Below are 25,576 nucleotides of genomic sequence, written 5' to 3'. Positions count from 1 at the left end.
ATATATATATATATATATATATATATATATATATATATATATATATGATGAAACTACTTTTCTACTTTTCCAATTGACTTGAGTCACCTAATTAATAATTTTATATAAATATTGGTCCATCTCCACACTGACTATTGATGTCATAATTTTTCATAAATAACGATCAGTGAGTCGAACATCTTGCACATGAACATGAAAAAAATCTGGCCAAAACAAAATTGCTCATTTTATTCTTTAGGGACTCACCTTTTCCGGTGTCACATGCTTTTATTTTGACAGAATGCGGTACAAGTGTGTTCCTAATTAAGCAAATTAGCACCTCCGAGTTACGCCTGCTTGATGCCAGGAGAAATAGCAACAAAACAAAGCTGTTGAGAAACGAAGAGCAACAACAGAGGGATGTTTCGTTGTTTAAAACTGCTTCATCTGTCGCTGAAGGTACGCAGCAAAACTTTTGTTTGATAAACGACTTCAGAAAGTTTTGTCTGAAATTTGAAATCGGGAAATTACTCTTCCGTTCTCCCACTCACTGTTTCAGAATACCTATATTTTTTTTCTATTCAACTAAGCACTAATTAAGTCCTATTTGTCAAAATGTCTGTAAACGGTTATTTTTAATTCTTTTTTTTTTCTCCTGGAGATTTAGCAAAAAATAAATAAATAAAATAAGTGCCCTATTTTGGTTATTTCAACATATCTGGAATTTGTCGCCGTTTCCGTTAGGTCTGCATGGGAATGTGCTTCCAACAGGATATCTCGGAGGAAACTAAGAAAACCCAAATAAAGAACTCCACAATCGAGCAAGACCTTTGTGATCATGCCAGGGCCGAAAGGAATGTTATCAAAATCCTCATGCTTGGTGTGTGTATATGCTGCATCATTTAGCAGCTCTCAACTACTTTGGTTAATTGCTGCAAAACGCTGTTTGTGTGGCAGGAGTTGCAGAGAGCGGAAAGAGCACAATAATCAGACAGATGAAGATAATACACAGCCGTGGCTTCTCCAGCCAGGAACTTCTTAGTTTCAAGGTACCACGCATTCACACCATCATCACACATTTTTAAATACTGGATACGTTTCTTTTTCTTGAATAAAGATGAATGAAATGGACGCATGTTTTCAAAGCCTGCAGTGTTGGATAACCTTCTAACCTCTATGAAGATTGTTCTGCAAGGAATGGGCAAGCTGCGGATAAACCTCGCAAATAATATGAACAAGGTGAGCCACAGACATTCCTCTTGTTTGGCTTTCACTGCACCTGCTTTTTGTGACACGAGAGGGCGCTCTCTGCCTATGTGAAGCATGGAGTCCTCGTCTCATGAACGGTACTTGTATAATATTTGATTTTACGAAGAGAAAAGAAGCATTTGCATCCATTGTGCGTTGCAACTCTTTGTTGTGTTCTAGCTTTCAGTGAGGCTTCCAAGTGTTAAAGTCTGTAATAAACAGAAATCATTAAGACTAGATGAGATTTCAGGTTTTGCTGAGCGATTTTGTTTTTATTTTTTTTATTTCAGTAAGCTAGTATCTTATAGATTTGCTGTAAATAGCATCAAGCATTTATCCTTAGTTTTGGTGATTATGCTTTACAGCAGTTTTTCTTTTACACATTAAAAAAAAAGATCTATAGTGTTCTTTAATTTGGTAAAGTTAATTTTGGGGTTTCCATTAGCTGTAATCTAAAAATCACCATAATTATCTGATAAAACTAACATCAAAACTTAACCTCTCTGATAATTAGAGATTTTAATGCACTATGAAATCAAATTGCTCCCTCCAGGTTTGTGCTGTCTGCGGTGCATGTCTCGTAAAGATAATATCCCAGTATTATATTATTGACTCTGACTGTATAATGTTCCCATACTTAAACCAGATCCAGGCCCGCTGCATTCTGTCCTGCAGCCAGTGTTTGGGAGACAATCAGCAACTGCTCCCTTTTGTGGCTCAAGCCTTCTGTGCCCTTTGGGCCGACCAGGGGGTGAGGGCCGCTGCAGCCAGAGGATACGAGTACGATCTGAACGACTCCGCCCTCTAGTGAGTACATCAACCACAGGGCGATTTATATTGCACAATCCCCTTCCCAATTATGACTGACAGTGGAAATGTCAAGGGAAATTGCCCAGTAAGGAGTGTGTAGTTACAGTTTGTCTATAGAGAGCAAATGGTAAAAGCAGCGCTGAGAATAACTTCCATCAGGAAATGATTTGCGTGACATTTATGGAATAGGAAGCCTAATTAGAACCACATCAAATAAAAAATTAAAAAAAAGAGCTGTTTGCAGATATCCAGGTGGAGGAGAATAAGGGTGGAGTACGTAAAACATACATGATGAAAGAAACTATTTTTGTGTCTGAGAAGACGAATAGTAGCGTATGTGTGGGATTGTGTGTAGCTTGAGGTGAAGTGTTTATGACTTGGCTGAAAAGTTTGCATTGCTCTGAAAAGTGATAAAAAGTGAGGAATCAATTACTTATTTGAGGGATGTCTCAAGAAAGCTACAATTAGCTTTTTTTTTTTATCGCTTCTGTAGAAAATTACACCCACAGAGTAATGTTGGCATCTCCATGTTTTATCATGGAGATGGTGAGTTCTGGGCCATGTGTAGTTATGTATTTGCTATGTCTGGCAGTTTGTGTGTAAAGATTTATTGATTTTTGGTCTCATCTGACGTTGGCTTCTTGTTTTCTGTCTTTTGACCAACTCCAATTGGGACTTCAACATCTAACTACTTGCCACATTTTCATAAAAGCCTGTTTAATGAATGCACAACTAGACGTTTTCCTGTCGACACATTCTCTCACTTGAGCTATGGACTTCTTAAGTTGAGAGACAAGTTGGCTTTAATCAAGTGCATGCCACACCTTTCAGATTTGGTTTTCACTCCTCCACACATCAAGCTGGTTTTCCTCATAAAAGTCTGGTGATCTTCATACTATATGGCAAAATGTGAAAAAGTGCTATGAATACTTGTGCAAAATACTGTTATTTTTCCCACATTTGTTCCAAAATGTTTTTGTCTGAACAGCACTTGTTTTTCTCCGCTCTGTCGTTGGATCATGCAATAATGCCCTTTCAAGAGTTGTGTAAAAGCAAAATGGCCTTCAAAATTTCATCAACTCCTACCTCTCTGCTTTGTGCTCCGTGTTCAGTATTTTCGATGAGTGCTTTTGTGCTGCATCATTATGTAAAGAATGGAATATGTTTGCAGAAAAGCAATCCGAAATGTGCACTTGTCTTGTGCACACAATATTCGGTAATAAGCTGGATACCCGAGTGGCTATATGATTAAATATTGGATTGTGATTATTTCTTTAAGTAAAAGAAGTGATTTGTCTTTTTAAATAAATGTGGACTCGGTGGGCAGAATTAACTTCTTATCTTTGAGGCAACAGGGAGGCGATCAGTCAAGATAAAATCTACTCCGGGTGGTCAGACGGAGAAAGGACGGAGGTGTGACAGCTTCATTACTGGAACTCGATAAAGTCAGTTGCTGGGGGATTATATGAGACTCGCCTGTCTCTCTTTCAGTGATCTCACCTTGCTAGACCCACCATTGATTTCTCCCTCCAGAAATGTTGGATTAGACTGTGTCGTGACACACTTGACTTCCCCAGGCACCCAAATGTGTAAAATGACTTCTCTGATGCTGGCGTGGGCTTGAAGTGAGCGGTTAATGTTAAAAGACAATATGTAGTTACAGTGAGTTGTCTGCGGTTGTAAGGTGTTTACGAGAAGCGTTCTAATTAAGCCCTACTATAAATGCAAGCCTCCAAGGAGTTTGGGACGTTTTAAATTGCAATCAGTTTGGAACAGGTTTAGCTTTTTCTCTGAGTCTTTGTAAAATTCAGTTAATTTTATTTTATATAGTGCAGTGTTAGAGCAAATGTCATCTTTATAGCACTTTATGGAAAAAAAATTTAATTAAAACGGGTCCAAAGCATTCCCACTTATATAGAAGTCAGTTCCAAAAAAGTCTTGTTTGCAGAATAGACCACAACAAATTCAGAGAAGAAATGTCATAGCTGACCTCAAATATATGCATTTTAACTTTTTTCTGATCCATTTAAATGGGACACAAAACTCCAGTCAGGATTTTTCAAATATTCAATGGGATCTTGCAAAACTTTCAGAATCTCAATTTTTGCAGGATTTCAATAGTCAGGATAACTTTTATTTTTATTTTTTTATTTGAGCATTTCCAGAAAAACCTTTTTGTCATCTTGTCACAAAAGATAAGTCACATCAAGTGATTAATGGCATGATTCACATAAGACGCCTGGAGGCAGAGTTTCAATTGAAAGGTTTAAATTTTCACTGATGCTTCCATGAGATTTCAGTTTCTAATGCATTTTCTTTTGATGCTTAAATACATCAAAGGCAATTCTCAAAATTCAGTTCTACAGTACATTTCCCCAACTACTTGTGTTGGGTGTATGCAATCCTTGGGTATGAAAAGAACTAATTGTCTTGTGGTTAAGTGTGAAAGTACCATCATGACTCGGGGATGACTCGGGGAGGTGATTTTTATTTTTTTATTTTTCTGCTGCTTTGGTGACTATACTGTAGCTTGGAGGACATTGCTACAGATTGAAATTACAAATGTTACAAAGGTCCTGAAAAAATATTGGCTGACAATAATTTGGCATCTTGTTTTTAAAAACTAAAGCTTCCTTTATTTTTTTTTATATGCTTTTTTAAAAATATTTTTTAAAGGCATATTTGTGAATGAATTAAGAATTGATTAAAAAAAATACTAGAACCAATGGATAAAGAACAAGAAAACGCAGTCTACAGCTAGTCAATTACGTATTGTTAAATGTCTTCCTTTTTTTCTGGTCATCTGCAGCTTCTTTGAAAACATAAGTCGAATCATCTCGCCAAACTACATTCCCACGGAGATGGATGTCCTGAGAGTCAGAGTGAGGACCTGTGGAATCATTGAGACACAGTTTCAAGTAGATGAAACGATCTTTAGGTAAGACTTTGAAATAAATGCTATATATATATAAAATCTTTAACCTGAAGGTGAGTGGGTTTTTAAATCGGTCTTCTAAATTTACATTGAGTCAAGAAATTCTGACTCTAAAATGGGGACTTAATCATCTTGAATTTGGAAACTATAAGTTGCATTATTAATCAAACAAGAACTTTAAATTGTGTAAATGCATTGGTGGACGTGTGGCAAACCTAAAAACTTGTTTACCACAGCACATTAAACATCAAGTAGTTTCAGCAAGGGACATTTAACTTTTTTACGAGGGGAGATGGCAACAGAATGTTAACTGCAACACTGTTTTACAAACATAAAAGTGATTCACCAAACAAAACTGTCTGAATCGCAGAATAAGCACATTTGTTATGTTTTTGATTTTAAAGATGACTACTAAGCAGATGTTCAAAAGCGTCTGCCAACTGAAGAGATACCTGACCAAACGATCCGACTTAAAATGTCCTTAAGAATCAGTTAAACAGACAACTTGATCTATACCCACAATAATGAAAATAACAAGTAAATAAAAAATAAACTTCCAGCTGTCTCTTATTGAGTTATTGAACCTCTGAAGACAGACTCCCTTTCAAGCCATTTCAACAAACGGAAGAAGCTTTCAGTGGTAAACTGAATGAAGAGGGTGAATTAGACATTAAATATTGATGGCCTTAAACTTTCTAATTAGAAACAGAAAATCAAACAAATATGAAGAAGTACATCAGTAAACCACTGAAACTTTTCTTTTCAGATGCATTTTACAATGCTCTATCTACTTTCTTGAATAACATTATCCGTTTCTGTGGGCTGCAGGTTAGAATCCATAGAGAACTTGTGTGTGTGTGTGTCTATAGTTGAAAATGTAATTTGAGAAAAAAAGAATAAACAAAGAACTCTTGCTGTAAACTTGATGAGGCTAGTTTATGGATCTAACTCTTTTTCTAATATATCTAAATCAAAACATTTTTTCAGTTAAAACAGCTCAATAACTCAAAAGCCTAATGTTGGCCTTGCTGTCCTTTTGGTATGAAAATGCTGTTACACCTTTTGTACATTTTGTTGAATTAATTCTAAATCAAGCAAAGTTTGTCATAAAATGACAGGATCTCATGTTTTAAATTGGTAACTCAGGAAAGCTGCAGTGATTATTCTTTTCTCCACCACTTCAGCTACTGCTGTCAGTTCAGTTAACACGTATTCTCCTCCAGCTTGGTACAACTGACTCAGAAGATAAATGCCTCGTTGCTGGTGACATGCAGCAATCTTGCACCTGGAGACTCTTTGGCCCAAATTGAAACTCATTACCCATGTCACCCAGACCCTAAGGTTCACCGGGTGCCACTCTGTTGAAACGGATGTCTTCAGTATTTTGAATAGTAGGGACTTTTTATTGCTTTAATGCACTTGATCACAACTAAATCTACTTTGTAAAGAAATTCTTTCTTCTGCAGATCAGCTGTAATTTTCAATCTTTTTTAAAAAATGGATTTAGACGTTATTTCTTGTCGGTTGGCAGATTGTATGATGTTGGTGGCCAACGCAGTGAAAGGAGAAAGTGGCTGAGCTGCTTTGATTCTATTCATGCCTTACTGTTTGTTGTGGCTCTCAGCAGCTATGATCAGATGTTGTTTAAGGATCCATCAATGGTACGTCATTAAACTATATTAACAGTTGGTAATTATATGGATTTCTTTTTATCCTTTTTTTCTTGGCTTTATCTGCCTGACCTTATTTTCTTTTCTTAGAACGGACTTCAAGAAAGCCTTGCATTTTTCTCATCAATCTGCACAAACACAGTCTTCAAGAAAACTTCCCTGGTAAGTTTTTCTTTGTGAAATCTGAAGAGTGTGACAGATTTAAATTTAACCCTCTACATTCTGATGCATCTAAATAAAATCCAGAGTGAACAACTGTATCAGAAGTCACCTGAAGGGTAGTTTATTCTTTTTGCAATGTTATAACACATATTCTTTATGAATACCTCAGAAGTTTAAGGAACATTAATGGAGAGTTATGAAGACTCAAGAACACATCCGGCAAGGATAAAGTTAAAAGGTTTAACACACGGTTACATTTAAAGTTATTGCCTTTTAAGTCTTTAATTGTGCATAGTACATTCTATTGTTTAAGACACAGCTGCTAACCTACCAGAACTAGATTCCACTAAAATGACTAAGCATGTAGAGTAGTAACCAAGAAGCAACCAAGACTCTGAAGCAGCTGCAGATATCACTTTCTCAAGTGGGAGTTGAGATAACATTGATTAGTCATGTACGCCATAAATCTAGCCTTCATTACATGCAGTTTTCCACAAACTATATGTAGGTCACTGCAAGCGCGTGGGAGAAAGGACTCTGATCAGACAAGACCAAAAAGAAATCTTTGATGAAACATGAAAAGTTTTATTTGTGGCAGAAAATGAACACCGCAAAGCAACCTGAACATGCCATCCACACTGCAAAAAAAAAAAGTGTTTGCAGCATCATGGTGTGGGGAATGTACATAGAGCATGATCAGAGTTTATGGGAAATGTTGAAGAAAGGCTTTTGCTGGCTGCATGGAACTTGGTGCTGGGATGGAGGTTCAACTTTCACCCTTTATTTTATTGATGTGTAAAATATATTAAAACTAGAGGTGTGCCGATCGATCGGTCACCAATCATAATCGGGTGATCGGTGATCATTGGCTCTTGTTGCCGATCACCTGCATCTCATTTCGCAGCCTGCCTGTGCAGCTGGTCTCCTCTTTCCTTCACTCTGCGCAAACGCGCAGCAACAAATCCTAAACGATGTGGAGCTATAGCACTGAGTGAATGGGGAAGTTTGCATGTTGCGGCGGAAAATTGAAGCAGGTCAAAATGCATCAACACAACGAAGCTAATACGACATAAAAACAATGCCATACTTAACAAAGTTTGGCTACATCGAGACTCACTGCAGTAAAGACATATGGAGGATCAGACAGCAGGTAAAGCAGCGCACAGCTACAAACACTCACCCGGATTAGCATGACGGTCACAAAGCTAAACAAATAACCCGCAAAATTATTTAAGTCTTCGAGCTGCGATGTAAGACGCTGGTTCTGCTCTCGCTGTTGAACCGCTGCTACGCGCTACAGGTAGTAATATTTCAGACGGAGCGCCGCTTCTGCTCCACCTGGTAGTGACTCTCACACTGAACCTCTGTTTAAAGCTGCAGCATCTAACCTAAAAAAATACATTTTACATACGTATTAAAACTTTCGCTGTCCTAACATGAGACAGATAATCTCTAAAAAAAAAAAGATCGATCTCCTCCCTGTTCTGCATAATTACTCCTCTCAGTCAGAAACAGCCATTCAGAACTAGCAGTAATCAGCTAGCCGTCATGCTATCAGGAAGTTTTCATTCAGTAACTCAGGATTGTTTATTGTAATGGAACCTGCATTTGCCTTTTGAATGTTAAGTTTTATACTTGAATTTTTTGGGCAATGTTGAGAGATTTTATTTTGGCTCTTTGCATTATTTAGCCTCTTCAGAGCCTTCATATGTTATCAGTCTGTTAAAGATAGTAACCGATAGAAGTACAATTTGCAGAATGCCAGTTTTGTTCTTGGAATAAGTTATTAAAAACAAGTTTTTGTCTAAATTAAGGTGAATTCATGGTTCCTTTATCCACATAATGTAACCGGTAGTGTTTATGATAGAAAAATTATGTGATCGGTATCTGTGATCAGCCCTCATGGGTGATCGGTATTATCGGCAGGAAAAAAACCTGATCGGCACATCTCTAATTAAAACATATCTAATTATTTTACTTTGCATTAATTTTCTACTTTGTCTGTCAATCTCTATAAAATAGATGAAGTGTAAAGGGTATACGATTTGTACCCTTACCTTTTCTAACCTCTTGCTATTTTCTTTTCTCATGCTGTTCTAAATATGACAGCAGGATAAATGCACTCATGGGCTTTTTAAGAAATCTTACATGCTATGTAAACGGCGCCCACAAAGCTTTGATTGCATCTGATGAGCATGATTAGCATACAAATTCTAGTTTGCTGTCACCACATTTAACAGCTGCTGTGGTTGTTTTCTGCTGACATACTGACAATGTTTTGCTTTGGTTATGAATAGAAATCATGTTTCTGCAGTTCATCTTGAGATGCATCGGGTAGAGTTCTGCCTTTTTAGCTCCTTATTTTTTTTCTTCTAAATGCTATGTGGTCCTTTCCTTTTTGTCTCTAGTGTGGGGAAAAAAAGTCAGATAAGGTCGCTGGAAATAACAGAACTATGGTGTGACTGGAGATTACTTGATATTTTATCTGCTATTTGAACAGGAACATTAATTTTATTGGGTTTGATCAAACACCACACACACCAATTTTTTCCCTGAGTTATCCAACATATGCATAATGACAAGACCTTATTAATTCACCGACAAACTAATGCAAACTCCACCACTTGGGGACCAAGTTTTCATCCATATTTTTAGTGTTGGATCAGATTTTTGCAGTTCTTTTGACTTATGAAGTTGCAAATGATTGAACCCTCTTTTGGGCTTGTCACTTTGTTTTGGCCATTCTATTCATGACTTGTGGTATGAAAAGGACGCCATTACAATGAAATGTTTAGTACACAGCATGAATCAGCTCTGGGAATTTTTTCATACTTACTTTTACAACTGAAGTAAATTCATTTATCTGCTCATAACGTCCTTAAATAATATAAACCAGTAAGACGTTCCTAGGTTCTGATTGGAACGGTCAGAATCTTTTGGACCAACGGGTTAATTGAAAGTGGTTTCCAGTCCAAGTTTATTTCTACAACATATTTACAACAATAGGCAACCAAAGTACTGTACTTAGTAATCCTCAGTACTTTGAGCAATTAAATATAAAACTCGATACAAAAATGTAACCTAACCAGAAAAAAAATAGTAAAATAAGTTAGAAAATTTCTGAAGAAATTTAAACAGGGCTTGCCGAAGTGTGCCCGTACATTGAAACCCAGCGTTCTGATCCTAAATATTAGCATCAATGATAAAGTAAGCTACAATGTACTCAATAGCGTGTTGAATAACAAGGACTTACTCCATTCAGTATTTTAAAATTGGTGTATAAGCTAATTTTATACACTAATTTATAGTATTAGCATTTTAGGCTAACATTAGCCAAAATGCTAATTGTTCTGCCCCAGGCTGGAAGTTGGAAATGTCTTAAGGCCCCGTTTACACGACAACGATTTCGGGGGAAAACGGAAGAGTTTTGTTGCGTTTGTAGTGTGCATTTACACGAAACCACCGAATGTTTTCTCTAACAACGGCACAGATTGAAAACGGGTTCCAGACCAGCTCATGCATAGTATGACGCAAAACATAACTGCTTCCTACAATCCACAGAAGAAGAAACTACTCACAATGCTGGTGTTACTGTTTCCCCATCAGATTCGGTTCCCTCAGCGTCTCTTCACCACTCCGCACCGCCCAGGTGGCAAAATACACGGCTGCTTGTTCAGCGCTCTTATGTAGAGAACTACGGACCAGGACCAGCCCGGCTCCAGACCAGTTTAACGGGGGCACCGACTTATTTTGGGGGGCAAAATGAGTCTACGAAGCTGAACATAGACAACACCAGCAGCCTACAGGCTACTTGTTAACAAGCTTAACGTGCTGTATTGATATTAGCCAGTCATCTTCTAGCTATCATCCCCTGCATCCAACAGCTTTACTCAACTCAGTCGGTTAGTTCGGGGGAAAAACTGTGCCAAGTTATTTACGTTTTGCTGGGTTGCTGCCATGATTCTAACACACACCTGCGCAGCAGCAGCAGCAGGTGTCCCGCTGCCTCACAGGTGTAAACCCAGCGCGAGCGTCTCAGCGTTCATGTTGCGTTTGAAGGCGGCTCGGAAAAACAGGTTACGACTTGTTAGCGACGGATAAAACTGTTTTAACTGCTGAAAAAGGTAACAGAGGACACGGATATGGGACGTGCGGGAACTCCTATTTTATCAAATTGATATAGGAATAACAGACTGTTGGCCATTCCAAGGTAAAAACAATAAACAGCTTCCAGTCCGGGGCTCGCTACAGACACCGTGAAAGCTCAAACAAGGTTTTTCGGCAAAGTTATTCCACTTTTTCCAACTGCATGCGCCCTAATCAGACGCACACAATGCGTGTTCTCTCACGCAAATCCACATGCCTTCAAGTACAACTTTTTTTTAAACACATGCCCACTTTCAAAGTTTCAAAGAACCTAGCACCAACTAGGCGCAGCGAGAGCATTACACGTTTTCGATGTGCACCGTTACTGTGTAAACACAGATCGTAATCAGAATGTTATCGTGTAAACGATCCAACAAAAACGGAACAAAAGTGCCGTTTTTGTTGGATCGTTGTCGTGTAAACGCCCCCGTTTACATGAGTTTTAAAAAGTTCTATAGTATTAATTTATCTGTATTCTATTTTGAAAGAGAATTTTGAGATATTAGTGCATTGTGGGTAGCAGAGGCAGTTGCAGTTTGGAATACCTGTTCAGAGAGAGCCTGCCTGTTAATGTATGAACTTCACCTCCTGTGTTAATCTTTTCTTACACCTCCGAAAACAATGGCTGTAAGTTCAATCTATGTTCTGTTTGGTGTTATGTTTTGTTAGTTTATTTTGAGATTGTTTTCCAAATGTGTTTATTCTAGAAAAGCCATATCCTGATAGTTTTTATTTACATAGCAACGGTTGCTACGTGACTGTTTCTTAACTGCAGCTCAGGTTAATTCTATTCAGACACTAGAAGTTTGTGTATTTAGAGCTGATGCATATTTTATTTTTCTGTTTCTTATAGTTTCACTCAACCTTTCATTGAGCTTTTCCACACCACTGCTCAAAGTTGTAAGTGTCAATAAAACCCAATAAAGGAGCAAGACGCTCAGCTTCCTGGCTCATGAAATTGAGTTTGGCTTGCTCTTGATCTACGTTAACATAGAGTATCTAACACGTAGTGATAACAGTACACTAATGTTAGCCTAAATGCTGCCAGTGGCATGTGGGGTGTAATTGACGTCTTCAATTCAGTGTGCTAAACATGGCTAATAAATAAACAAAATGAGTATAAAGCTTATGTTAGGGAAAAGGATACTGCTAATGTGGACAGTAGCTACATTAGCAATGTTTGCGCTAATGTTAATGCACTGCCTTCTGATTTTTACCTTTGCTAAAGTAAAAATCAGTTGTTTACTACATGGCACTTGGTTACCAGAAAACACATTCATCTCTTGGCAACAGATTAAAAACAAGTATTGTTCTTGTTCAAAAAACAGAAAATTTCTTCTTCTCTTTTGAAGTACAACTTCTTATAGTAAAGTACAATTGTGCAGTTGTTGAATTATGCAGAAAGGAGAATTTTTTTTGTTTTTTTTTTTGCCATTGATGGTGAATATATTATAAAACAGACATTCAACACAAAAGTAAAGATCTGATTTATACTTCGTGGCAGTTAGTTACCAGAAAAAAATGCTAATTTCTTAATAAACATAAGCTCTTTTGAAATACTACTTATCTGCTTAGACACAGGAAATTTACAGTTGGTAAATTTTGCAAAAGTAAAAATCAAATGTTTACTTCGTGGGACTTGGTCACCAGAAAACGCACTCATCTCTTAGCAACACATTAAAAACAAGCATTATTGTTCAAAAAACAGATTTATTCTGCTCTTTTGAAATACTACTTATCTTATACTGTTTAACAAGAATTGTGCAGTTGGTGAATTACGCAGAAAAGTATATTTTTTTCCCTTTTTTGTCATTGATGGTGAATATATTATAAAACAGACATTCAACACTAAAAATCTGATTTATACTTCGTGGCAGTTCGTTACCAGGAAAAAAAATGCTAATTTCTTAACACCAAATTAATTGTTTATAAAACATAAGCTCTTTTGAAATACTGCTTATCTGCTTAGACACAGGAAATTTACAGTTGGTAAATTTTGCAAAAGTAAAATTCAGATGTTTACTTCGTATACTTGTTTACCAAAAAACACGCTCATCTCTTAGCAACATGTTAAAAAAAAAAAAGTTTTTTTTTTTCACTTTTGAAGTACTACTTGTATTACTTGACTACAACTGTGCAGTTGGTGAATTTTTCAGGAAGGTTAAATGCTTTTTTTCCTCTTCATTGATGGTGAATACATTATAAAACAGACATTCAACACAATAGTAAAAATCTGATTTGTACTTCGTGGCAGTTCGTTACTAGAGTAAACTGGCATTAATTCAATAAAAGCCTAAATTTGCTCAGTGAAACAATTGGACTAAGTCAGAAAGTTAGGTGCAGAAAGTGTTCAGAAAATATTATACAAATTAATATGTAAGATTTTAGCATTTTTATGATTACCTGCTCGTATTGTTATTGTTCCTTAACTAATAAGGAAAGTAAACTTCTCAATGGTTCAAGATATAACAGGATATGATTTGTTTGAGATCAAAATTGGGAGCAATTTGGTGAAAGGCCCATTTCTCTAAGTGGTTAAAAAAATAACCCTGTACGAATTTGGTAAACACAAATTTCTGCATTAAAATCAATTTTAAACAGTTTGTTGTGAAGGCTACTCTTGCATAATTTTTTTGATACATTATTCTTTATTTAGAGAAATGTAATATAAAAAATAAGAATCCATATATAAAATTTAAGTCAAATGTTTTTAACAAGATACCATAGTTAGCACCCACTGTTTATTTCTACCTGTTTTAGGGATTGGACCAATTAGTTCTACTCCGTTCTCCTGAGCTGTCACTTGGCACTCTTGCAGCATATTTCTTTTGAGAAAGTGAGATTACAGTAAACGGCCTTAGAGGCCCCACAGCAAACATATTACTGTCGACTGGCCATTTCATTCTCAAAAACTTACTTTACACGGTTTGTCCACAGACTTTGGTACTGATTCATCTTTCTAGCACAACCCATGCTTTGAAACGTGATTCAAGAAGCTATAAAGTCACAAATACAAATGGAAGTGATGGAAAGTGAAGAAAAGCCAATTTCTACTCTGACCCATTTGTTAGTTTTTTGCTATCAAGTTCTGACTGAAAACATCCATTTACATGTTCGGGTCTTTCTACTGCTTTTTTTTTTTTCTTCTTCATGTCGTAGATTTTGTTTCTGAACAAAACTGACCTTTTCCGGAGGAAGATCCTGCACTCTGGGAGACACTTGAGATTTTACCTTTCGTGCTATGAAGGTACAGTAGAGAGAAAAACCCAGGTCATTTATATTTTCTCTGAAAGTCTTATTCTAAAGCCATTTTTAGCGTCTCATCTGATTTTACTGTGTTTCGAATTTATCATATTGGCTTCCATTTATAAAACGAGTGACGCATTGAAAGCAGATTACAAGCAGAACATTAGTTTCTTCACAGTCCTGCTTCGGCCATGTCTGTTACCGAACAATGAAAGGTGTGAGAGAGTTGGATGATCCAACATTTGAAAGTTGCTTATAAATTCAGCACTTTGGATTCTTGCAACATCACCTCTGCTGGCGTGGTAAACAGAAATCTTTGTGCATACAGATTGAAATACATTGTTCATTTTATTCATTCGGTCTGGGTCATGGTGGTGCATCATTCCAGACTCATTGCCAGGGGTTCTGTGTGTCGGCATCATGTTTCGTGTATTTGGATTTTGATGAAAAAAAAAAAGTCAGCCAATGTCTTGTTGCCTCTATATTCCAGAAAGTGAATAAGCTGTTTGAGATGAGAGAAACTTATTTTGCCTGTCTAGGAGCAGACTGTGACGTGGACGCTGCAGCCCACCATGTAGCTGCCGTGTTCTCGGTCTGTAACATGGCTTCGAGCAGACCCGTTTACCACCACTTCGGCACGGCCATCAACTCTGAAGTCATGAAGGTGGTCTTCCACATGGTCATTGATCAGATCATCAAGGAGAACCTATCAGCTGTCCAGCTGTTGTAGGTCTCCTCTATACTCTACGTTTAGATGCCGATTACTGTGATTTTATAGTTTTAATGCTTTTAAAACAAAAGGCTATGTGACTTGCTAAGACAATTGTATATATGGTGCCGTTTTATTTCTAATTTATTTTAAATAAAAGTATTGGTCTCGATCATCTCGTATCTTCTTTTAATATCCATGCAAATTTTCAAGAAAAATAAACAATTATTGAGTTACTAATGTGTCTTGGCTTCAATTAATGTTATTGAAACATTTAACTATACACACTGCAGTTTTCTGTTGGTCATCCAGTCATATTTTAAATTTACAGTAATTTCAGGTAGTCTTTTTCCCTTTGTGTGTGTGTGTGACTCTTTGGGGAGTTTTATGTCAGCAAAACCCAAAGCGGTGCCTATTTGGGCAGTGGAGGGAAAAATAGTCTGTTCACTTTACCAAAGACATTTGGGACTGTACCAAAAAAAAAGAATAAAAGCCAGTGTCCAAATGTACATGAACATTAAAATGTCAAAACTGCAACTTGGTATTTTTTGCAAATAAAATCCAGAGCAACCTATTGCCTTCCTAGATCAATCTCGGAATAGTTTGTGTAAGTTGATCAGTGTGGCAGAAAATGAACACTGTACTTCATCCTGAAAATACAGTAAAACACTACAGCATGATGACGCCAATAGACTGCATCTATAGGCATCCTGGGTTAACATGGGCAGTAGATGACACCTTTAGGTATTTATTTTATATTGACCGAGTTGGCCACAGTTGATCGGGAGATGAAGCTTATTGCAAAATAATCCTGCAGGGAAACCCGTTTAAAACGCCATACTATTCAAGAGTCAACTTAACCATACAGCCAGAGTTTAATGGAGTGATTTTGATCAAAGATATTCATTTAATAAAATACCCCTGACAAAACCTACATCTGCAAAAACTGAAATCTTAAGATAAATATCTCAATGGGATTTGAACTGAAGCACTTTGAATTGCCATCTTGCTGAAAATGTGCTATATAAATAAAATTACCTTTTCATATTTTTTCTTAGTTTAGGTTTCTATTAGAAAAATCTTATTTTAAGTGTATTTTCCTTAAATATCTCAAGATCTTAAAACTGGATATTGAGAAATTTTTACTTACAAGTAAATGTATTCTTGAAACTAGAATATCTACCTACAAAGCAGTGTAACATTTTTAAAGTAAAATTTATTTCAAGAAAAATAGACTTCATGACTTCAATCTCTAATGAAACACTTTATTTTTAATGACAATGTAAAACAAGAAAACTAGTTTACATTTGGCAGAGTAGTGTGAATTGACATTTGATATTAATATAATTAACATGTCACACTTAAAACAATTTTCAGAAACAGAAATTGACCTACAGTCATCACAAGACTACGTCAAAATAAAGTGATCAAGACCTATCTTACTAACACACACTGGATTATTTTTCATTTTTGTACAATTCAATTATATCTCAAAGATAATATTTTATCAAAACAAAAGATTTTGCTTTTGCTGCTGAATGTATGATAAGGGGTAAAAATCCACCAGTTCTTCTGCATCCACTAATTCAGTAGCATGTGCAAAGTGTGGGACTTCGACTTGATATGCTGTAAATTTTGATATGTCTATCAAAATTTACAGTTTCAAAAGATTATTCCAAACAATAGTGTCGAATCAACTAAATATATATTTTATAAGTCCAAATTCTGGCAAATTACCATTTGCTTTTGCAATTATCAAAGACTTCTGGGCGATGTATTTACTGCCATTGATCACAACCCACTTGACAGATACATCAAGGTGTAATTCATCCTAACCAAGGAAGCCTCAGTTTTCCTCGTAAACACCGTAGATCTTTAACCTCAGATACAGGTCCCATCTCCCTTTCACTTAAAGATTGGGTGAAACGAAGGGTCAACATTTTGACAACTTGCGTATATTTGGTTTTGATTTATCAGAGACTTGCAAATAATTTTTTAATTTAACTTTGAAGCCCATTGTTTAAAAAAAAACGATGTTTAGACTCAAACCCCATGCACATATGTCTATCCATTGAACCTAATGATTCAATTTGTGATGGTAAATGTATCAGATGATGCCGTTTAGGTGTAATACTGTGTTCTGGGAAAAGCACTTGCCAAATGGTTTTCAATAAGTGACTTCAGTCTAGAAACGAATGTAATGGCAAGAACAGGTGCAAACACTAAATGCACAATCTCTATTAGCTCATTTATCCCATGCACATGTGAGAATTTTTAGAAAGACCTCAAAGTTGCAGTTTAGATGCTTTTCATCTGTTCTGACTAAAGTTGCAGAATTTTACTATGAAAAATCAGTAAAAAACAAAACTGGTAGATGATCCCCCTATATCAGGGATGTCCAAAGTTGGTCCTCGAGGGCCGGCATCCTGCATGTTAACGAGCCATCATTTGATCCAGGTGCGTTAAACCAGGGAGAGAACTAAAACATGCAGGATGCCGACCCTCGAGGACTGGCTTTGGGCACCCCTGCTCTAAATACTTCCAGCTTTAATTGCCATGAAATGCTGCTCTACAAATCAATGTGACAATTGTGATGACCTTGCATGTTGATTTACCCATCAGTGTGATTGGGTAGACCTTCTAACAGCTGTGGTTAGTGTTAATATTGCAAAGCAGAATGGCAAACAACTGTAACTGACTGTTCCAGCTATTTGTTTTTTTCTGTTCACTCTGTAATTTTACTGCAGATTAAGGGATGAAATAACAGGATACTCCCCAGTGTATGCCAGATTTTTTTTACTCACTCATAATTGTTCCAAGTAGCTGTGGCTTGAATGTAGAAATTGTGAGCTGCATCTATGTTCTATCCTAAAAATATTCTTTCAAGTTTAACAAACTAGAGTTAGTGAATGAAATGTATCATAACTATGAAATAATATCCTTGGCATTAAGTTCCAGGATGGTATTAAACTTGCTTTGCAAACTTTTCTCCGCTGCCAAAGTGATGAAATGTAAAGAATCAAATGACATCTTTGTGATTTGCGTTTTAACCAGATCCACAGGATGATCCATTTATTGATGTAAACTCAGATCAAATATGAACAATAACACAGAACCGGATAACAATTAGACATATTTCATCGTTAAAAAAAAAAAAATCAAGCAAAAAGGGTGCATGAAAAACAAACTTCCATCAACAGCATTACCCATCACATTAAACATTGATGCTTTTTTTTTTTAAATGTCCTTTTAAGAATTATGCTTCATGATCCAAGGACAGCAATCAGTCTCCTTCACAGTCTGAGGAGTCCAGGGAGAGGAAGATGTCTGCTTTGCACTTCAGAGATCCCTTTGTTTCCTGGAAGAGTTCACAGCTCTGCAGGTTTGGGGTAATGTCTTTAATGCAAAGAGGCTGTTTGGAGAGAATGGAGACAGATCGTTAGAGAATCAGGATTAAAGTATCTAAAACCAAGACTAGTTTTGTGCACTGGATTGAAGATGAGTTTCAAGCTGCTTTAACACAACAACAAATATTCTGCAACATTACACTGTGTACATTCATGCAAATTTTGTAAAATTCTATCCACATTTTAAAAATAAATTATTGTAGGTTTATTTTCTACAATATTGTAGAATGTTTTCGTAATGCTGGTGTGAAAAATATCGGGGTACAGAATGCAAGCCCAGAACGGTTCGTTTTTGTTCTCTCGTTAAAGTTTTAAGTTTTTGCAGCTTAGAGCCACATGGCGCTGAATAAACAGTTACCGTTAAATAGTTAATACACAGAAAACGGAAAAAAAGAGTGCTGCCAAATTTCTGTAATCTTATGTTTAATCGTCCGCTAAATAATGAAGAAAAACAAACAAAAAAAAAATACATTGAAAAGTTGACTGAGCAAATGAATTCCCACTAACCATCGTCTTTAAAACCGAGTTATGAGAGAGTAACTGAGATAAGACGCTGCTGGTGGCAGACTCTCCGCTCTCTGACGGGGATTCCTCTCTCCTCGCGTACGATGACGACCTCCGGATCCCGGACAGCAAGCCGGACGCTCTGCCCACCGAGTAGTAGTTCGGTCCGGCCACCTGCTTGTACCAAGCCTCCGACGGGCTGCAGGCGACGAGAAGGAAAAACGCTACGATAGGAAACATAAGTTTAGAAGTCATCTCCATGTCGAGAGCGGAGGTCTGAGCTGCTCCTTATCTCACTTCGGCTGCTGGTTCTTTTTTCTGAGACCACTCACTGGACCAAGACCCTTTTATAGGGCTCCAGATGATCCATCCCGGTGATCATCCCGTCGTCACGAGAGAGAGAGAGAGGGAGAAGGAAATGTCTTGTGGCACTAAAATAAAAAACTTTGATTTCTCACTTTGTGTTTTGCCTTTTAGTTTTGGTTTTATTTTGCTTAGTTTGCCCTAAAAAACTGAATTGTTTCTATTAGATTGTACTTTGCATTAAATGGGAGTCACGTATATCGTTAAGGTACAAAACTATAGGGGCTATAATAGATTGTATTAGTAATCTTTAATTATACTGTTTCTGCATCCCAAATAAGCAACCATCTGTCAGGGTGAAGAAAGGAAATTAAACTTAAGTTAATGAGTATCTCAAATTATATATATATATATATATATATATATATATATATATATATATATATATATATATATATATATATATATATATATATCCTGTGTAGCAAGGGTTCATCTCTTCCCCTCATTTTTGACAGGACTTGTAGTTGACAGAAAACTCCTGTGTAAAATTTGCCAACAAACACTTAACAGTAAAAGAACATCTTTATTACGAGCCTCAACTAACAAGTCCATTTGTCAGTTAAAGTTCATTAGAGGGTAACAACTTTTATCTGTGATTATTATAAAGCTATGAGCAATCATGAAATCATGCTTGACATAACGGAAAATGAAAGTAAATTTCATTGTGTTGCGGCATCAAATAAAAGGTATTTTCTTCTTTTGTGGAAGTCACTGAAGCAACAGTATGTTGCCCTAAGATGAATTCAAAAGTGGAGCATTTTGAATTCAAGATTCTTTTTTTTTTTTTTTATTCAGAAATTACCAGAAAACTTCTTTAAGAACAAATAAAGTTGTAGCCCATCATCATCAGCAGTGATATAAACACTATGTTTGCACGCTGTGTGATTGCATTGCACAAAACCTATTAAACCATCATGGCACCAACCCTGCACTTACCGTTAACCACAACATAAGAACATCAGGTTGCAGTGCACGAAGCTTGGCTCCCTGCATCGAGATTTTGTACATCTCAGAGCTGAAACAGGCTTTGTGTAAGTGACCTGATTTTTATAGGCTGAGAAGTGCAGCTTTGACCTAAGACCCTGTTTTTTCATGACAGGAAGCTGCACATTGAGGCGATGGATAGAAAAGCACGCAAAAGAAAAAGAGACTGCCTGTGCTTCCACTCTGTCAGATGTTAAAACTTCTGTTAAAATTAAAAGACCTGAAAGATTGAACTTGACTCGGCCCGAAAATGTTGGCTGAAAGCAGACAATTGATGTGGACCCTGTTGCTTCTATTTGCAGAAGGTAAATGCAAACGGCGCTTGAAATATTTTTCAGCTATGGTATGTTGCAACATGTGGACATTTTTTCCTTTTCCAGATGTTTTCTCCAGCAAGTGCTTCGTGGATTACCCCCAGCAAACCATCTGTGCTGTCAGAGGCTCGCCTGTTGTCTTCTTTTGTATCTTTAATAATATTGAAAAGCAAGAAGTAAAAAGGTTCATGTGGGCTTATGTGAAGTCTTCTAAATGTCGTTTTATTTTAACTTACCCTGGGAATGAATCTGAAAGATTTGAGTACACAGGAGACAAAGTGCATAACTGCTCTTTGAAAATACACAAAGTGAGCCATGATGATGCTGGGAGATATTTTTTCAGATACAATGCCAACAAAGGATGCCCCACTAAAGGTCTAGTATTGAACGTTATTGGTAAGTCATTTCTCATTTGATTTAACATCGTACTGTTTGCATTAAATAAGTGAAAATTTAAAAGAAAATCAAATTCAAATCTTCATAGATCTGAATATTTCGGTGCAAAAAGAAGCGATAAAGGAAGGAGATTCAGTAAATCTCACCTGCAAAAACCGCTGCGACGGTGAAGGAGGTTCATATGGGTACAGCTGGTTTAAAGATGGAGAAGCCATAAATGAAGGACCGGTACTTCATTTGACAAACGTGTCCTCTAAACATTCAGGGAACTACACATGCTCCCTAAAAATGACAAACGGAACAACTTCAGGAGTCGCTCATGTCGATGTTGAATGTGAGTATCGGCCTCAACAGAAAGACTTTGATGTGTACAGAATCACCCATTTACTCCCTCTGAGTAATGCTGACATTTCTTTTGCTAACAAGGGTTTTTTTTTTTTTTGAAAATCAGTTTGAAAGGGAGCCTTGAGAAAAGTATACAACTTTAGTAGTATGTTTTATTTGTGCTTTTGATATATTTAATTTTTTCAGTTTTTCTTTTCCTCAAAGAAATTATTTTTTTCCTAGAAGAAATTTAAAAATGCTGTCTCCACCGAGAATTTTTTTGTTCCCAGCAGTGACTGACTGTAGTTTGTGTTGTAAAAGTGGATGATGAAGGCAAGACTGCAAATGTTTCATGCAGCAGTAATCTGCAACGTTGTTGTGATAAATCATCTTCCCTGACACTCATTTGCACAATATGCCCCCCTGGAAAAACCTAAGCTGTAAATTCTTTCCTTTATTTTCAGATGGACCCAAGAACACATCTGTGCTTGTCAGATCATCATCTGAGACGGGGTCAAACGGCAGCATTGTCCTGATCTGCTGCAGCGATGCGCACCCGCCTGTAGAGAATTACAGCTGGTTCAAAGTAGCAGACGGTTGGATACAGAAAGTTGGACATCAGGCTGAGTTGCTTCCTGATGATGGCGGTCAGTATTCATGCAGCGTCTCCAACAAACATGGAAGTCAAAACTCCAAAGTTTTCACTTTGAAGAAGAAGAATCGTAAGTATTTCGCTAAAGTCGTCGCCTTCTGTGAACTAGTTTTTGGAAAATGCATTAAGAAACTCATTAGGTTTTATTTTCTTGCACTTTTATATAACTTTTTAAGCATCCCAGACAAACTATAATGTTTTTTTTTTGTTCTTTTTTACAGCTTATTGGACATTTATGAGATACATGCATGTCATTATCAGTGTCAGTGTTGTGCTGCTTCTAGTCATGACATCTGTTATTGCTGTTTGCAGGTGAGCTGTCTGTTCTTGTGTGATACTGGTTTTAATCATCTCTACAACAAGCAGATACATTCTTTAGTCTTATCCACCTTACTCTGTGCGCAGAGCACGCACGAAACAGTTTTACACGTTACTCATCCTTGTAGGACGCGCTTTTTATTTTTGAGTAAAGTATTACACGGAACAAACTGGAGAACCTTGCATTTATTTTCTGAGCTTAAATAGACTAACGGATCAATCCGATGTTTCTATAAACATTAAAACCTGAATGCAGAAAACTGAATGAACACAATCGTTTTTTTTTTCATCAATATCAATTTGTACTATTTTCTTTTTTTTTCTTGAAAAACAATCACCCTAAGTTATATATTTTTTGCTCTATTTCAGGCTCACCAAAAACAAAATGAGGGCAGAGACAGAACATCTGGAAGAAATGCAGGTCATCTTGTTTTGTTTCCTTGATTTAAACCGCAGACAGCATTGTTCTATCGACTTATCTGAAGCCAAATCAAGTAAACATCTCGAACTCTGAGTCATCACAGATAAAATGCGGGAAAATAACCTTTTGTATGGCTAGGGTTAAAAACTTTGACTTTTAATATTTAAACATTTCTGTTTCCTTTATTTATCTACTAATATGTATTTGCATTTTTGTATTCAGAGGACAGATGGTGCGAATCGACTTAGGACTGAAGACAGTCACCAGTTACAAGCTGTCAACAATCTTAAGGTTGAAGAAGCTACAACAGAAATAATATATTCTACTATTGAATTTCAAAAGGGAAGAAAGAGAACCATGTGAGACATTCTGACATTTGTAAACCCGTTGTTATAATCAATGAATAGAATAGATGGTACAATTGTTGATATACATTTTAACTTTCAGGAAACAGGAGGATTATGAAAATGAAACTGTTATTTACAGCACAGTTCGCAGGTAAAGTCCAGCAAACATGTTTTATATATATATATGTATATACAATCTTTGGATTTAAACAGATTCGTTAAAAAAAACATTTTATTTCTTTTTTTAGGAACTAGCTTTTGAACCACTGAAATAGGACATTCTTTTGATGTGATTGCTCACAGCGCAGTCTGAGTAAGAGCAAAACCTTCTTCTGAGGGATTTTTCTGGGTGGTGGATGTCTCCTTAGAAGATGAAAAGAAGTACAGCAACTCACATTTAGTCTGTCTGCCAGGTAGTATCACTCTTGATGATAACTGAAAAATAAAACTCCAATCAGATTTACTGAGAAAATGCTGAAGCCCAAAAGTACCATTGTTTGTCTATATTTGCATATTTATTGGTATGTGACTACAGAACAAGTTGTTTTCAATGACTAACAGTGAGTTACTTCTCTCCATCTCTTTTATGTGAGGAAACTTTCAGTGTATGATTCTTGCGAGATACTAGAATAGACATTTTCTCAAAGCATCTTTGAGAAGTTTGGAGTGTTCCTTCCCACAATCATAGCTAGACACACCTTGTGGCTGTCTAGAAAACCTGGAAAGAATGTTCGGTTTTTACTTCTAAAGCCAAGAAAGGCATTGTTTTTAGTAACTGTTGAATTTTACCTGTAAATTCTAAAGAAAGATCTGAACGTCTGTCTGCGCAAAAGTGACTCATCCACCGCAATAGAACGACAGCGCCTCACCACCTGCTACCACTTCCTGTGTTATTTACTGGCCATTTTTTTCACAGCTGCTTTTGTGGCCTGTTACTTAAATCTGTGGTTCTTTCAGATGTGAAGTTGGAGCCGCACATGACCACTATGACCTTATGACCACTCCTACATGCTCTCTCTGGGTTGGAGGTCTGTTTGTCTCAAGTGAAAGGGAGCAACCATCCAGATAGTGTTTGAAAATGGATTCACTTTTCCAGATTTTGATTTGGACATTTTTATGAAGTAAAATTGTGAATTTCTTCATTGTTGCTTGGTTGTTAAAGGAAGCCATTTTTTTTCAGATAGGCATCAACATGTGGAATAAAACATTTGATGTCTGCACTCAATCTGTTTAATGAAACCTTTCTGACTTTTGTTAGTCAAAAGAGTCCATCTTAAGACAAATCACATATGATTAGACTTAGATAAATATTTAGGATCATGACATCCTAACATTTAACATTAATATGTAATTTTGATGCTTTAAGGTTTTGTAAAAACAAAAAGAATAAAAGTAGACTTGAATTTGCCTCAATTTGCCTCTTTTCATGCATTTGCTCTTCAGGGAATTTAGAAATGCTGTCGTCATAACTACGTCTGTCTCAACAGTTCTCACTGTCTGGGGATGTTGTTGCCCTCATAGGGTACGCAACATACTCTGTCAATGACATTCTTTGAAAAAAAAAAAAAAAGGCTGTTTGTATAGCTCTCTAACAAAATGAACTATGAAGATTGTTTGCATCTAAAAAACCATGAGCAAGACTAAGGTTATGGAAATCAGCAAAAGATATATCCAGATTCTTTCATGTACTAGATTTGTTGCTCAAAAAGATGTGACAGTGACTCAGAGATCAAACGTACACATAAAGATAATTATTCCCTATACCAAGTCTTGTTTGTGATTACTGTGTAGCCAGAACTCGTCTACATCAGCTTGTACAGCAAAACCTCAAATGCACAAAGAAAGTCTCGTGTGACGCTCAGGTCATCGAGGCATCTGTTAACTCCAAGAGAAAGATAGACATGAGATATTTTATTTAGCTGCAAACAGTTTTTTCATAGAGCCATTGATGCAGAGTCGCTCATCGACTGCGTCACCTACAGGCTAGAGCAGACGGACTCCCGTGTGAGTGATAGATGTGTGATATACAGCAAAGTTTGCAGGTAAAGTTCAACAAGCATAGTTTAAACATTAATAACCGAGTGCTTAAGGCAGCCTTGGTGGAAACATGTCTTTTCTCTTTTTCAGAACGTCGCCGCTAAACCCCCGCACATCGCAGACATCAAGCAACGTCATTTTGAGTTATAGATGTACAGAGAAAGCTTTGATGGCTTTGATCTGCTCTTTAATACGCATGAAAGAGAAATGAAAAATGCAATACTAGGCAACTCTTGTCTGATTTCTCTAAAATAATGAAGTACCTGGCTTACACAACATGTGTTTGTCTTTGAAAGTTATTTCCCAACTTGCATTTAAGTTGCAGCCACATAAATCACACCTCTGGAAATTTTCACATGCCGTCATGTTACACCCACAAACTTTAAATGCAGACACTCGATTTAATCATAAGAGGCAGAACAAAGAACAGCAGGAAGACATCCACATTTTAAACACAAAACCATTGACTAGATGTGAAATGATTTCAGCCTTAGCTTGCATTGGAACCCTCTTTTTAATCTTATTCTTGATGCTACTGTCTCTTTAAGACTGTGAAAGCATCCTCATAAAATGTCCCAACATTAATTATGAATCTAGTTTT

The 25,576-nt window shown here is 36.7% G+C and overlaps 3 protein-coding genes across 3 annotated transcripts; 2 read left to right on the top strand and 1 right to left on the bottom strand.

Annotated features, from left to right (window-relative positions):
- Positions 1-194: 194 nt before the first annotated feature.
- Positions 195-15,077, top strand: LOC103468860 (guanine nucleotide-binding protein G(o) subunit alpha-like). The gene is made up of 10 exons (XM_008416234.3): positions 195-438; positions 724-859; positions 937-1,028; positions 1,126-1,218; positions 1,874-2,034; positions 4,847-4,975; positions 6,504-6,633; positions 6,733-6,804; positions 14,110-14,197; positions 14,736-15,077. Exons 1-10 carry the CDS (start codon positions 400-402, stop codon positions 14,924-14,926), a joined length of 1,131 nt encoding a protein of 376 aa, XP_008414456.2. The 5' UTR covers positions 195-399; the 3' UTR covers positions 14,927-15,077.
- On the top strand, positions 10,631-24,341 carry LOC103468859 (B-cell receptor CD22-like). Its single transcript, XM_008416233.2, has 10 exons — positions 10,631-11,577; positions 20,282-20,471; positions 20,547-20,876; positions 20,965-21,210; positions 21,665-21,922; positions 22,074-22,164; positions 22,540-22,591; positions 22,814-22,950; positions 23,039-23,089; positions 23,187-24,341. The coding sequence occupies exons 2-10, from the start codon at positions 20,417-20,419 to the stop codon at positions 23,191-23,193; spliced, it is 1,227 nt and encodes a 408-aa protein (XP_008414455.1). The 5' UTR covers positions 10,631-11,577; positions 20,282-20,416; the 3' UTR covers positions 23,194-24,341.
- LOC103468857 (neuropeptide B-like) lies at positions 17,944-19,173 on the bottom strand. The gene is made up of 2 exons (XM_008416231.3): positions 18,820-19,173; positions 17,944-18,317 (listed from the first exon to the last, which is right to left on the bottom strand). The coding sequence occupies exons 1-2, from the start codon at positions 19,075-19,077 to the stop codon at positions 18,189-18,191; spliced, it is 387 nt and encodes a 128-aa protein (XP_008414453.1). The 5' UTR covers positions 19,078-19,173; the 3' UTR covers positions 17,944-18,188.
- Positions 24,342-25,576: the final 1,235 nt, after the last annotated feature.

The sequence above is a fragment of the Poecilia reticulata genome, chromosome 8 (genome assembly GCF_904066995.2).
Source record: "Poecilia reticulata chromosome 8, P_reticulata-male-v2, whole genome shotgun sequence".
NCBI classification, from domain to species: domain Eukaryota; kingdom Metazoa; phylum Chordata; class Actinopteri; order Cyprinodontiformes; family Poeciliidae; genus Poecilia; species Poecilia reticulata.
The sequence above is the reverse complement of the archived record's forward strand: the minus strand, read 5'-3'. Positions and strand labels throughout refer to the sequence as shown.